Source organism: Squalius cephalus (assembly GCF_949319135.1).
Source record: "Squalius cephalus genome assembly, chromosome: 15".
Lineage (NCBI taxonomy): Eukaryota > Metazoa > Chordata > Actinopteri > Cypriniformes > Leuciscidae > Squalius > Squalius cephalus.
Window position 1 is genome coordinate 975001 of NC_137136.1, and position 13729 is coordinate 988729.

At 40.7% G+C, this 13729-nt stretch overlaps 1 protein-coding gene across 1 annotated transcript in view; it reads right to left on the reverse strand.

The window, feature by feature from the left end:
- Positions 1-12452, reverse strand: part of cthrc1b (collagen triple helix repeat containing 1b) — a 16706-nt gene extending 4254 nt beyond the window's left edge. Inside the window, exons 1-3 of the mRNA XM_079894348.1 lie at positions 12225-12452; positions 5625-5843; positions 1285-1501 (exon numbers count right to left, since the gene is read on the reverse strand). Coding sequence (XP_079750474.1) covers positions 1285-1501; positions 5625-5843; positions 12225-12341 — 553 coding nt within the window. The 5' untranslated portion in view covers positions 12342-12452. The remainder of the gene's footprint in view (positions 1-1284; positions 1502-5624; positions 5844-12224) is intronic.
- Between the last annotated feature and the right edge of the window lie 1277 nt (positions 12453-13729).

The window sequence follows — 13729 nt, forward strand, 5'->3', positions numbered from 1 at the left end:
TCTACACAAGGCTTTGTGTTCCTCTTTAACGTAATGTCATTATCGTGAAATAAACCCAAACTTCTCGTATCATCCTGATCCTGAAGGGCTTTATTCGGCAGGGATGACCTCATCACATATTTAAAATATTATTTTACAAATATAAATAAAACTCAGTGGCTCAAACAGATTTCAGTGCATTTCACCACAATATTAGAATTTAGATCTTAATAATGTAAATAATTAATATTCAGTATTTAATTAAGAACATTTAAGTCCTGACAATTGCTGTAAAAAATAATACTCTATACAATAAATTATATAGTATTGTTTTTCACATTACACACACACACAAAAAAAACTATCAAGTAAATAATGTCACAATGCAGAAAGATTTAATTCTAGATGATAGACATTTTCTCCATTCAAAATTTTATTTAATCTTTATCTCTTTTTATTTTAATACTGTACTTGACAGGTTTATATCAGGCTCCTATTATGTCTTTATTCAACACATTTTCCATTATTAAAAAGACAAAAAAAAAAAAAAAAGGTTTCCCCAGATTATGCATCACTCTTATTACAAAGATTTTATTAATTTCCCACATTACTAAAAGTAAAGGATTTCAGAAATCTCTCAAAAGGACAAGCAGAAGTAAATGCCTTGTCTTTCCAGCACAACATTAATCCATGCAATTAATCTATCTAATGTGTCTGATCAAATCTTACAAATCTTGGAAAAATGTACTTTAGAAATCCACAATTTTGTAGAACGTCATAACAGAACTTTCACACCAAAAATGATAACTATAACAATAACTATATTAGTGCCGACACATGTCGTTTTGGGTTACACTTTATTTTAAGGTGTCATTGTTACAGTGTATTTATATATTTAAGTACTGAGTAATAATAAGCAACTACGTACTTACTATAGGGTTAGGGTAGGATTAATGTTTGGTTGAGGGTTAGTTGCATGTAATTATGCATAATTTACTGTTATTACTACGGTAAGTACATGTAACATGTAACAAAGACACTGTAAAATAAAGTGTTACCAAATAAAGTGTAACCTCGTTCTGTTTGGTATATATTTTTACAATCCTGCTTTAAAGAGCTTGAACATTTAAGCACCATTGCTGACAACATCAATTCTGATTGGCTGTCAGTTATTATTGTTCATCAGCAGGAAAATATCGTTATGAAAGTGATTCCAACCACATAATTTCTCTCTGTCATCATCATTATAGTGTGATTTTTAGACTGTTATGGTTATGGTTATGGTGGGGTTCAGAGATCACTGACCTGACGTGGTTCTGTGGATGTTGATGGTGCTGTTGAACTCTGGGCTTCCCTGATCCAGGTAAATGATGGACTCCACAGGTAATGGAGACACACATTCGGCCCCGTTGAAGGTGAAGTACCAGCGCTGGCAACATGCTGTCTTACACTTGAGCCTGAGCGAACCGCTGAACAACACACGCAGAGCGCTGGTCACTCGCTGCTTCGTGAACGTGCACTCCTGAGGAGGAAGAGGAGGAAGAGGAGGATGAAGATACCAGACATATACTGGAGAAAACACTCCTGAGGAGGAAGAGGAGGAAGAGGATGAAGAAACCAGACATATACTGGAGAAAACACTCCTGAGGAGGAAGAGGAGGAAGAGGATGAAGAAACCAGACATATACTGGAGAAAACACTCCTGAGGAGGAAGAGGAGGAAGAGGAGGATGAAGATACCAGACATATACTGGAGAAAACACTCCTGAGGAGGAAGAGGAGGAAGAGGAGGAAGAAACCAGACATATACTGGAGAAAACACTCCTGAGGAGGAAGAGGAGGAAGAGGAGGAAGAGGATGAAGAGGAGGATGAAGATACCAGACATATACTGGAGAAAACACTCCTGAGGAGGAAGAGGAGGAAGAGGAGGATGAAGATACCAGACATATACAGGAGAAAACACTCCTGAGGAGGAAGAGGATGAAGAGGAGGATGAAGATACAAGACATATACTGGAGAAAACACTCCTGAGGAGGAAGAGGAGGAAGAGGAGGATGAAGAAACCAGACATATACTGGAGAAAACACTCCTGAGGAGGAAGAGGAGGAAGAGGAGGATGAAGAAACCAGACATATACTGGAGAAAACACTCCTGAGGAGGAAGAGGAGGAAGAGGAGGATGAAGAAACCAGACATATACTGGAGAAAACACTCCTGAGGAGGAAGAGGAGGAAGAGGAGGATGAAGATACCAGACATATACTGGAGAAAACACTCCTGAGGAGGAAGAGGAGGAAGAGGAGGATGAAGAAACCAGACATATACTGGAGAAAACACTCCTGAGGAGGAAGAGGAGGAAGAGGAGGATGAAGATACCAGACATATACTGGAGAAAACACTCCTGAGGAGGAAGAGGAGGATGAAGATACCAGACATATACTGGAGAAAACACTCCTGAGGAGGAAGAGGAGGAAGAGGAGGATGAAGAAACCAGACATATACTGGAGAAAACACTCCTGAGGAGGAAGAGGAGGAAGAGGAGGATGAAGATACCAGACATATACTGGAGAAAACACTCCTGAGGAGGAAGAGGAGGAAGAGGAGGATGAAGATACCAGACATATACTGGAGAAAACACTCCTGAGGAGGAAGAGGAGGAAGAGGAGGATGAAGATACCAGACATATACTGGAGAAAACACTCCTGAGGAGGAAGAGGAGGAAGAGGAGGATGAAGATACCAGACATATACTGGAGAAAACACTCCTGAGGAGGAAGAGGAGGAAGAGGAGGATGAAGATACCAGACATACACTGGAGAAAACACTCCTGAGGAGGAAGAGGAGGAAGAGGAGGAAGAGGAGGATGAAGATACCAGACATATACTGGAGAAAACACTCCTGAGGAGGAAGAGGAGGATGAAGATACCAGACATATACTGGAGAAAACACTCCTGAGGAGGAAGAGGAGGAAGAGGAGGAAGAGGAGGATGAAGATACCAGACATATACTGGAGAAAACACTCCTGAGGAGGAAGAGGAGGAAGAGGAGGATGAAGATACCAGACATATACTGGAGAAAACACTCCTGAGGAGGAAGAGGAGGAAGAGGAGGATGAAGAAACCAGACATACACTGGAGAAAACACTCCTGAGGAGGAAGAGGAGGAAGAGGAGGATGAAGAAACCAGACATATACTGGAGAAAACACTCCTGAGGAGGAAGAGGAGGAAGAGGAGGATGAAGAAACCAGACATACACTGGAGAAAACACTCCTGAGGAGGAAGAGGAGGAAGAGGAGGATGAAGAAACCAGACATACACTGGAGAAAACACTCCTGAGGAGGAAGAGGAGGAAGAGGAGGATGAAGATACCAGACATATACTGGAGAAAACACTCCTGAGGAGGAAGAGGAGGAAGAGGAGGATGAAGAAACCAGACATATACTGGAGAAAACACTCCTGAGGAGGAAGAGGAGGAAGAGGAGGATGAAGATACCAGACATATACTGGAGAAAACACTCCTGAGGAGGAAGAGGAGGAAGAGGAGGATGAAGATACCAGACATATACTGGAGAAAACACTCCTGAGGAGGAAGAGGAGGAAGAGGAGGATGAAGATACCAGACATATACTGGAGAAAACACTCCTGAGGAGGAAGAGGAGGAAGAGGAGGATGAAGATACCAGACATATACTGGAGAAAACACTCCTGAGGAGGAAGAGGAGGAAGAGGAGGATGAAGATACCAGACATATACTGGAGAAAACACTCCTGAGGAGGAAGAGGAGGAAGAGGAGGATGAAGATACCAGACATATACTGGAGAAAACACTCCTGAGGAGGAAGAGGAGGAAGAGGAGGATGAAGATACCAGACATACACTGGAGAAAACACTCCTGAGGAGGAAGAGGAGGAAGAGGAGGAAGAGGAGGATGAAGATACCAGACATATACTGGAGAAAACACTCCTGAGGAGGAAGAGGAGGATGAAGATACCAGACATATACTGGAGAAAACACTCCTGAGGAGGAAGAGGAGGAAGAGGAGGAAGAGGAGGATGAAGATACCAGACATATACTGGAGAAAACACTCCTGAGGAGGAAGAGGAGGAAGAGGAGGATGAAGATACCAGACATATACTGGAGAAAACACTCCTGAGGAGGAAGAGGAGGAAGAGGAGGATGAAGAAACCAGACATACACTGGAGAAAACACTCCTGAGGAGGAAGAGGAGGAAGAGGAGGATGAAGAAACCAGACATATACTGGAGAAAACACTCCTGAGGAGGAAGAGGAGGAAGAGGAGGATGAAGAAACCAGACATACACTGGAGAAAACACTCCTGAGGAGGAAGAGGAGGAAGAGGAGGATGAAGAAACCAGACATATACTGGAGAAAACACTCCTGAGGAGGAAGAGGAGGAAGAGGATGAAGAAACCAGACATACACTGGAGAAAACACTCCTGAGGAGGAAGAGGAGGAAGAGGAGGATGAAGAAACCAGACATATACTGGAGAAAACACTCCTGAGGAGGGAGAGGAGGAAGAGGATGAAGAAACCAGACATACACTGGAGAAAACACTCCTGAGGAGGAAGAGGAGGAAGAGGAGGATGAAGAAACCAGACATACACTGGAGAAAACACTCCTGAGGAGGAAGAGGAGGAAGAGGAGGATGAAGAAACCAGACATACACTGGAGAAAACACTCCTGAGGAGGAAGAGGAGGAAGAGGAGGATGAAGATACCAGACATATACTGGAGAAAACACTCCTGAGGAGGAAGAGGAGGAAGAGGAGGATGAAGATACCAGACATATACTGGAGAAAACACTCCTGAGGAGGAAGAGGAGGAAGAGGAGGATGAAGATACCAGACATATACTGGAGAAAACACTCCTGAGGAGGAAGAGGAGGAAGAGGAGGATGAAGATACCAGACATATACTGGAGAAAACACTCCTGAGGAGGAAGAGGAGGAAGAGGAGGATGAAGAAACCAGACATATACTGGAGAAAACACTCCTGAGGAGGGAGAGGAGGAAGAGGATGAAGAAACCAGACATACACTGGAGAAAACACTCCTGAGGAGGAAGAGGAGGAAGAGGAGGATGAAGAAACCAGACATACACTGGAGAAAACACTCCTGAGGAGGAAGAGGAGGAAGAGGAGGATGAAGAAACCAGACATACACTGGAGAAAACACTCCTGAGGAGGAAGAGGAGGAAGAGGAGGATGAAGATACCAGACATATACTGGAGAAAACACTCCTGAGGAGGAAGAGGAGGATGAAGAAACCAGACATATACTGGAGAAAACACTCCTGAGGAGGAAGAGGAGGATGAAGATACCAGACATATACTGGAGAAAACACTCCTGAGGAGGAAGAGGAGGAAGAGGAGGATGAAGATACCAGACATATACTGGAGAAAACACTCCTGAGGAGGAAGAGGAGGAAGAGGAGGATGAAGATACCAGACATATACTGGAGAAAACACTCCTGAGGAGGAAGAGGAGGAAGAGGAGGATGAAGAAACCAGACATACACTGGAGAAAACACTCCTGAGGAGGAAGAGGAGGAAGAGGAGGATGAAGATACCAGACATATACTGGAGAAAACACTCCTGAGGAGGAAGAGGAGGAAGAGAAGGTCGGATCTCTTACTGTGATTTTCCCCAGGTCGATGCCGTAGTTGAGGGCGTTCCAGGCGCACTGCTTATAGTTGGGTTTCCACGGCTCCTCGAACCTCTCCGTCACACACTCCCCCTTCTGTCCTCTCGCCCCGTCTCGCCCCGGGACACCCGGAGTGCCTGGGATCCCGTTCACTCCCGGATTCCCATCTCTTCCCGGGGGGCCGGTGGGACCCTGGGGGCAGCTGGAGAACTGCAACACACAGGATTCAACAGCTGAACTCCAGTCAGTGTAAAGCGTCAGGAGTGAGTCTCTGTGACTGATGAGAAAAACATGCAGTGGCTGAAACTCTTTTGCACAGTGTTACTAAAGAGCATGGAGAGGAAACTGGAGCATAAAGACACTCATTCATCCATTCAGGCTGTAAAATACAGGTTAATTCATGCTAGCAACATGCTGAAACATGTTAACATGCTAATTCATGCTAACAATGTGTCAAAACAGGCTAGCAACATGCTAATTCATGCTAGAAATGTATTAAAACATGCTAGCAACATGCTAAACAATGTTAACATGCTAATTCATGTTAACATGCTAGTTCATGCTAACAATGTATTAAAACATGCTAGCAACATGCTAAACAATGTTAACATGCTAATTCATGTTAACATGCTAGTTCATGCTAACAATGTGTTAAAACATGCTAGCAACATGCTAAAACATGTTAACATGCTAATTCTTGTTAACATGCTAATTCTTGTTAACACGCTAATTCATGCTAGCAATGCGTTAAAACATGTTAGCAACATGCTAATTCATGCTAACAAAATGGTAAAACATGTTAACATGCTAATTCATGCTGACAATGTGTTAAAACATGTTAGCAACATGCTAATTCATGTTAGCAACATGTTAACATACTAATTCATGCTAGCAATGTGTTAAAACATGCTAACAACATGGTAATCAATGCTAGGATCATGTTAGCATGCTAATTTGTGCTATAAACAGGCTAGCAAAAGCCTAATTCATGCTAGCAATGTGTTAAAACATGTTAGCAACAAGTTCAAAAAAGATAAGATCATATTAGCAACATTATAAAACATGCTAGCAATGTGCTAAAACATGCTAAGACTATGTTAGCAACATGATAAAACATGGTACGATCATGATAGCAATGTACTTAAACATGTTAACATGGTTATTCATTCTGGCAAAGTTAAATATGTTAGCAAAACATGCTAATTCATGCTAGCAACATGATAAAAATGATAGCAACATGCTTATTCATGCCAGCAAATGCTAAATAATGTTAACAAAATGCCAATCCATGCAAGCAACATGCTTATTCATGCTAACAAAATGCTAAATCATGCTAACAAAATGCCAATTCATGCTAGCAAAATGCTAAATCATGCTAACAAATGCCAATTCATGCTAGAAACATGTTCATTCATGCTAGTACCTTACTAAATCCTGCTAGCAACATGCTATTTCATGCCAGCAACATGTTAATTTATTTTAGCAACACGCTAAGTTATGTTAACAATTTATGTTATGTGATTCATTCTAGCAATGTATTAAAACATGGAGACGGAATCATCTTTCCATTCAGGCTGTAAAACACGCAGGTCATTATTATTTAGATTCAATAAGCATCCTTCTCTGATTACACACAGTTGTTCACAAAGTCTCAGAAAAACGGGCATTCAGTGACGCACCACCCACACAGTATGGCAACCTTAAACAAGCAAACTTGCCTTGATTTAATCTTTATATAGACGCTACAAGAATAGTGTTCAACTATTAATGCATGATAGTGTTTCAGTATAGACAAGACAGACACTTACTGTGTTTTAAAGGCCCATTTATACACTCTAAAAACATCTCAACTCAATACGTTGACTTGACAAAGCCGTTTACGCTTCTTCTTTTGAGACTAAATTTAAACAGTATCTCCTCCTGGAGCTAGCAACTAGCTTAGAACATGTTAGCATACAGTGGCAAGGAAAACTAATATTACGCATAGACAGTAAAAGAAATGGACACAGCGACCCCATTGGATTCAACGGAGAAAAGTGAAGTCAATTAGAAGCTCTTCTTCCTGATGGCTGAGCGACTGCGCAGACTCACACTGAGCTTGACCACGTAGATGTGACGTGAGCAACCCGTCTGTCTTCTAGTAGCTGTGCCGAGAGAAATCTGAATCATTCCCTTCCCGAATCTTGCAGAGACGGAGAGTGTGAGTAGGAGCTGTCCATGAGCTGGAGCAGGAGACACTTTTGCTAAGTATTCTGATTAATTATTTTGTCATTTTGCCTCCACGTCCCCCGATCGCCCGCGAGCTTCTCCTCCTGTCCATACGGTAATCTCTCTACTGTGCGACAGAGAGTCGCGTGGGTATGACGCAATCGTTAGCCTATTTTTACAAAAACTGCTTCTACGGGGCCATAACGTAAAGACACAAGGTAATGGAGCCTTTTATACATTTTCATGTTTCTTTAGAAATAAATAATGGATAAATGGAGTCTTTAAACGCCTCAGATGTAAAGTTGTTCGCTGTCAAAGTGACGCCAAAATGAATGGGAGTCAATGGAATGCTAACAGCAGGTGATAGTCCGCTAATCAATGGCGGCGCCCGGGGAAGCTTCAGTTTCCAGCTGATAGATTACCCCCTTACCCCCCTGACATTACCGTGCTCCGAGAGCCCTCTAGTGGTCGGAAGCATTTACGTTGTGTTGTGGCTTTATTTCATTGTGTTGTGAACTTATGTTTGCTTTTTAAATGTTGTTGTGCACCACTGGGCCACCGTAGGATGGGCAGGTTTAGTCACGCAGACCTGGCAAACCTCATTCAACAGTTTAAAGGCTAAAAGCCACTGACACTCAAAATATAGGCTATAATATGATGTTATGCATGCAACGTTTGATCTTCAATACCAAAAAAATGCATTTTAATGGAGAGTCGCTCAGGGGGTGTAGACTAATGAAAATGCCACTGATAGATAAGAAACCTATAGCCGAAATGCAAAGTGGAACAACCAGCGCTCTCTCAGTACAAATAACAATAAGAACACTGTAATAAACGCATGCATAATAGTATATTCAGAGTCTTGTGCAAATGTTGGTGCATTAGCGAGGCAGTGACGCAACAAACATTTACATGTGAATGTAAGACTCGAATATGAAGCGATGTGATCATGCCAGGAGCGCAGGAGGTCTGCTGTCACCGGAGTCTCTCTGCAAGAGTAATCAGTGAGCCTGCGAGCAGAGAGCCGTGGAAATAAGGGCCCTTAAACAGGCAATAAATCTCCCGATACAGGCCACGGGCCAGCCACCGAGAATATTCATATTCATAAGCTTGCAGTGCCAGGCCACGTTCAGCGCGCTTGGCTCCGCTGTGTTTTATTGACGGAACACACACCTGAGCTTTCCACACACACACACACACACACACACACACACACACACACACACACACACGCACACACACACACAGAATGAGAAACTCACCCTCCGTATAATCTACCCACCGCTCCGTGTTTCATTACAGTGATGAATCGAGAGGGATGTTATCGCTGATACTATCGTTTACAATAAAACACAGTTTGGTGATCGAGTCGCTGTGATCCAGGGGGGAAGACCCAGTTCCCCCAGTTCGTGATCAATAGTTGTGCTTGGAGTCGATTGTTTTATCTCTGATAATAACGCAAATGAAACATGACAAATTGTGCGACATCATTTTTGGCCAGAAATCATGAACAGAGCTCCTCTGAAATATTAATAACTGATTATGTGTAGTCAATGTACGCTTTTTGTTTTTCTATGCAGCTTTGATCAATAAAACTTGTTGCCAAATCATTTTGTCAGATGAATACCATCATCAATTTTAGTGTTTTGTTCGCCACTCATATTTAAAATATTAAAAAATATATAAAATATAGTCCTCATATTGTGACGGTTTGATCAAACTTGTATAGGTCATTAAAAACGAATATGTAAAATATCTTATCTCTTTCTAGTTTCTTATAATATCTTAAAACTGAAATAATAAAATAAAAGCTAATTAATAAATACTATGATAGTATATGAATTATATTAAAATAACACAGAAACAGACTTTATGCAATTAGCGATGCGAATGCTTGGCCAGAGTTTTGCAAGTCAACATGAAATGCCATAAAAGTTGTTACATTTTCCAAGAGTAGGCTACACTTTTAGTACACTAAAGTTTTTTTTTTATTTTTTTTTATAATACTTTATAATATATTATTTTCTTTGGAATAATGTGAACGGATGAATCATTCACAATAACACCAAGAGCTTGCATTAAAAACGAAATTAATATAAATACACAGTCACTTAAAGAACATCTATTCTGCTTTTTCCATGTTTCCATTGTAGTCTTGAGTTTCTTCCGGGAACGAACACCTCACAATATTCCACATTATAATAATTAGTGCGCAGAATAAAGGGGCGGGGCCTGGTTGAGTTAGTTAGTAGTGTGTTAAACTGGCGGTTATGGTAAGGGGCGGGACATTTCTCAAACACACTCGAAGCGCTCGACCAATCACAACACACTGCTCCAGCCGACCAATCAGAGCACAGTGTGCTTTTCAGAAGGAGGGGCTTCATAGAGACAGGAGTGCCAGTGTCTAGAATGGATATATATATACTTGCATTCTGTTATGAATTGTAGTTAGACATATTCTGCATCTCATCAAAGCATGAAATACTTGGATAGCGTATGTTTCAGGCCTTCGTTTAATCAGAATAACTGTGTGTCCTCTGAGTCTGTTGTAGCTTGAGAACTGGGATATCAGAAACACACTGGTTATATCTGGACTATTCAAAGTTCAACTTTTGTTACTTGCTAATAAAAATGCAGATGGTTCCACTGGCAAGATTGTTGAATTAAATTATGCAAAAGATGAATATCAAATTTGTCTTGAATTGTACCTCGGGAGATTTAGAAGCAATCAAGGGATGAAATGAGGAGAAGAATTTTTAACAGATAACAGCTGTAAATTTAGCTGACTTTGATGATGATGTCTATGGAATACTACTGTGCTGCATATTCAAAAATATTATGTGAAACTAAACGTATTATTCAGTGATAACCATTTCATATGCTGCTTTTGTCACATGAACTCATCATATTTGCATTTTGGTGCATTTGAATATAAAATTAAGTACTAAAAAACCTTAAATGTATACATAAAACTTTAGTTAGAGTCGGCATGAAACAGAAGTTATCGAGTATATCGAGTGAAACGCTTCTGGAACAAGAACAAATGTGGGCGGGGCTTGATTGTGTCCGTGGGGAATTGATTGGATGGTTGTGGTTTGCTATTGGCTGATCTCATGTGAGTGACAGGTTATAGCCCCGCCCTCGTCATCAGAGAAGAGAAGAGATGCTGCAAGAGGAACTTATTCTCATTCAAGATCACCAGAAACATGAATTTAACACGATAATGATGATGTGCACCTATAAATCATTTAGAGCAATCAACACAATGCATTGTGGGATTCAATACTCCACGCTGGACCCTACACTGGCAAATGTAGATCATATTATGTGTGCATACAGAAAATATTAACTACATGTAAAGTTTCCAGTATGCATATTTCAGAAACACACTGGTTTCGGTCGATGAAAACTGAGTTTCCCACTGGAGAGTTTCCATCACGTCATTCGTTTAAAGCGGTTTAAACAGCGTTTTCACATCGTTCTTCAGGAATCAATGCACTGTTAGCGCTTGGCTAACGGCTCCCTGTGACTCGATTCTTCTCGCATCTGCAAAAATGAATCTGGCATAGTTCAATATTGGCCAAGGCTTTAGTCAATAAGAAAAACTTGCACTGTCTGCAGGAAATCAGCTCTGATATAGATTCCTTAACGAGAGAATCCGGTAATTATCTTACAGTCACTCAGACTTACACTGAGTATCTGATGATCTGATGAACTCTGTCAGACAATGAAGCCAAGATAAACTCAAACACTTTACTTAAAGCCTTCATGCGGAATGCACTATAAAAGTATTTTAATGCATTAATTATGCCTCGTAATGCACCTATGAATAATTGTAACCACAGTTATAATATCTGTTACTTGAATACACCTTTAGAAAGTATAATGCATTAAAACAAACAACAAGGAATCTGCAAATAATGCAGTTTAACTTTGGTTACAATTATGAAAAGATATAATGCATTATATACAGTATGTATATCCTTTATGTATATGTATATACATGAAGGCTTGAAGTAAGTGTTACTGATAAAGAAAAAGCACAGATGAGATCTCTTTATCTAATTTGTTTTTCTTAGAAAATGGAGATAAACTTGAGACTTACTGCTTCTCAAAGGTTGAAGAAATCTCAGGTTTCTCCTCTAGAGGTTGAGAAGATCTTAAACTGTGCAAATAAAGTTTGCAATCTAAAGTCAGTGATCTCAAACTTTTGTCCAAGAACGAATGATCCGAGCTGACAAACATCTTCATTAAGTGAAATATAGTTGAGTCTCAGGAAAGAAACCTGTGAGTTTCCTTTGGGTTTAACGGCATTGCATAAATACACAAAAAAAGAACTTATTTTGCCCATGTTTTACAAGCAATAAATCCTTAAAGTCTTACTTTCTCCATGTAGTCGACATCCTTCTGGCGCAGACCTCTGGATTTTAATTTCTCTGCTTCGTAACATGTAAATAATAAGAAGGAGACGATCAGTACTGGAGTGATGAAGAGTCCCATATCTGAGCGCTTACAGAGGGTTTCTCACATTCACATGTAGAGCTCAGGACAGAGAGAGAGAGAGAGAGAGAGAGAGAGAGAGAGAGGGAGAGAGAGAGAGAGAGAGAGAGAGAGAGAGAGAGAGAGAGGGAGAGAGGGTTTCTCACATCTGTAGAGCTCAGGACTGAGAGAGAGAGAGAGGAGAGAGAGAGAGGGAGAGAGAGAGGGAGAGAGAGAGAGAGAGAGGGAGAGAGAGAGAGAGAGAGAGAGAGAGAGAGAGAGAGAGAGAGAGAGAGAGAGAGAGACTGATGTGTCTCTCCAGGGACCAATTATTCCCAGGCCGCCAGTGAAACTTCACTCTACATGTACAATTGTAATATAATGGGTTATGATCTGACATAAAACAAGAATCAATATTTCTGATGGTCTTATCAGCGGAGCCAACTGACCTTTGACCTTTTCTCCCTCGTCCAATTATGATGTAACAAAGACTTTTTGTTAGCAATACAATGTCTCGTCTCAGCTAAAACTGTGCAGCATTTAAAGGCACAGTTCACCCACAGATGGGCGTTTCACACTTGAACTAGTTAACCCTGGGTCAAACAGAACCCTGGGTCAAACAGAACCCTGGGTTATCTTCACGTTTCACTTTGCTCACAATAATCCTGATGCTGTTTCACACTCATTCCCGAACACTTCTGAACGTGAAGAGAGAAACGTTCCCTAATCCCGGCGCTTAAAACAGGAAAGCCATTCTGTCCTCATTTACTCATTTACTTAAAGGAATAATTCACCCCCAAAACAACATTTAACTTGCAAATTTGCAATTGCATACACTCAAATATGCAAATGAGGTTGAAGAACTTTAGTGGAGTTTCTGGATGAATTATTCCTTCATTCAAATGCATTTTTGCAGGATGATTTTTTTATGTATGCCGAGGGTCTCTGATGCGGCGCTCACAACATTACCGCTTTAACATTCATATTTTATCATCAGATATTGGTTTTAAAATAACTTCGGATGTTCTCCCAAGATAGTCTAATCTCCTCTGATAATCGAGCAGGAAAACGTCCCGCTGTAAAAAGATCCAGCGCTGGGAGTGTTCAAAACCTCTCAAGGAATAGATCAGTGCTCCCAAAAATAAATATCAGCCTCAAAACCGGTGTTTTTTTCTTTCTGTGGACACTTTTGAATTCTTGAAAGTTTAAGGCATTACTCATATTTTTTTTTTTTAAATATGTACTTGGGATGTATAGTGCGTCATATTATATATGTTTTTTAAATCCTTTTAAACAATATGGACTGTCATTAAATGAAAAAGAGTTGCGCAAGGTGATTAAAGCGTATATAAGTAAATAATGACAGAATTCCCATTTTTGGGAATGTGTATTACAAAAATATCTGGCGT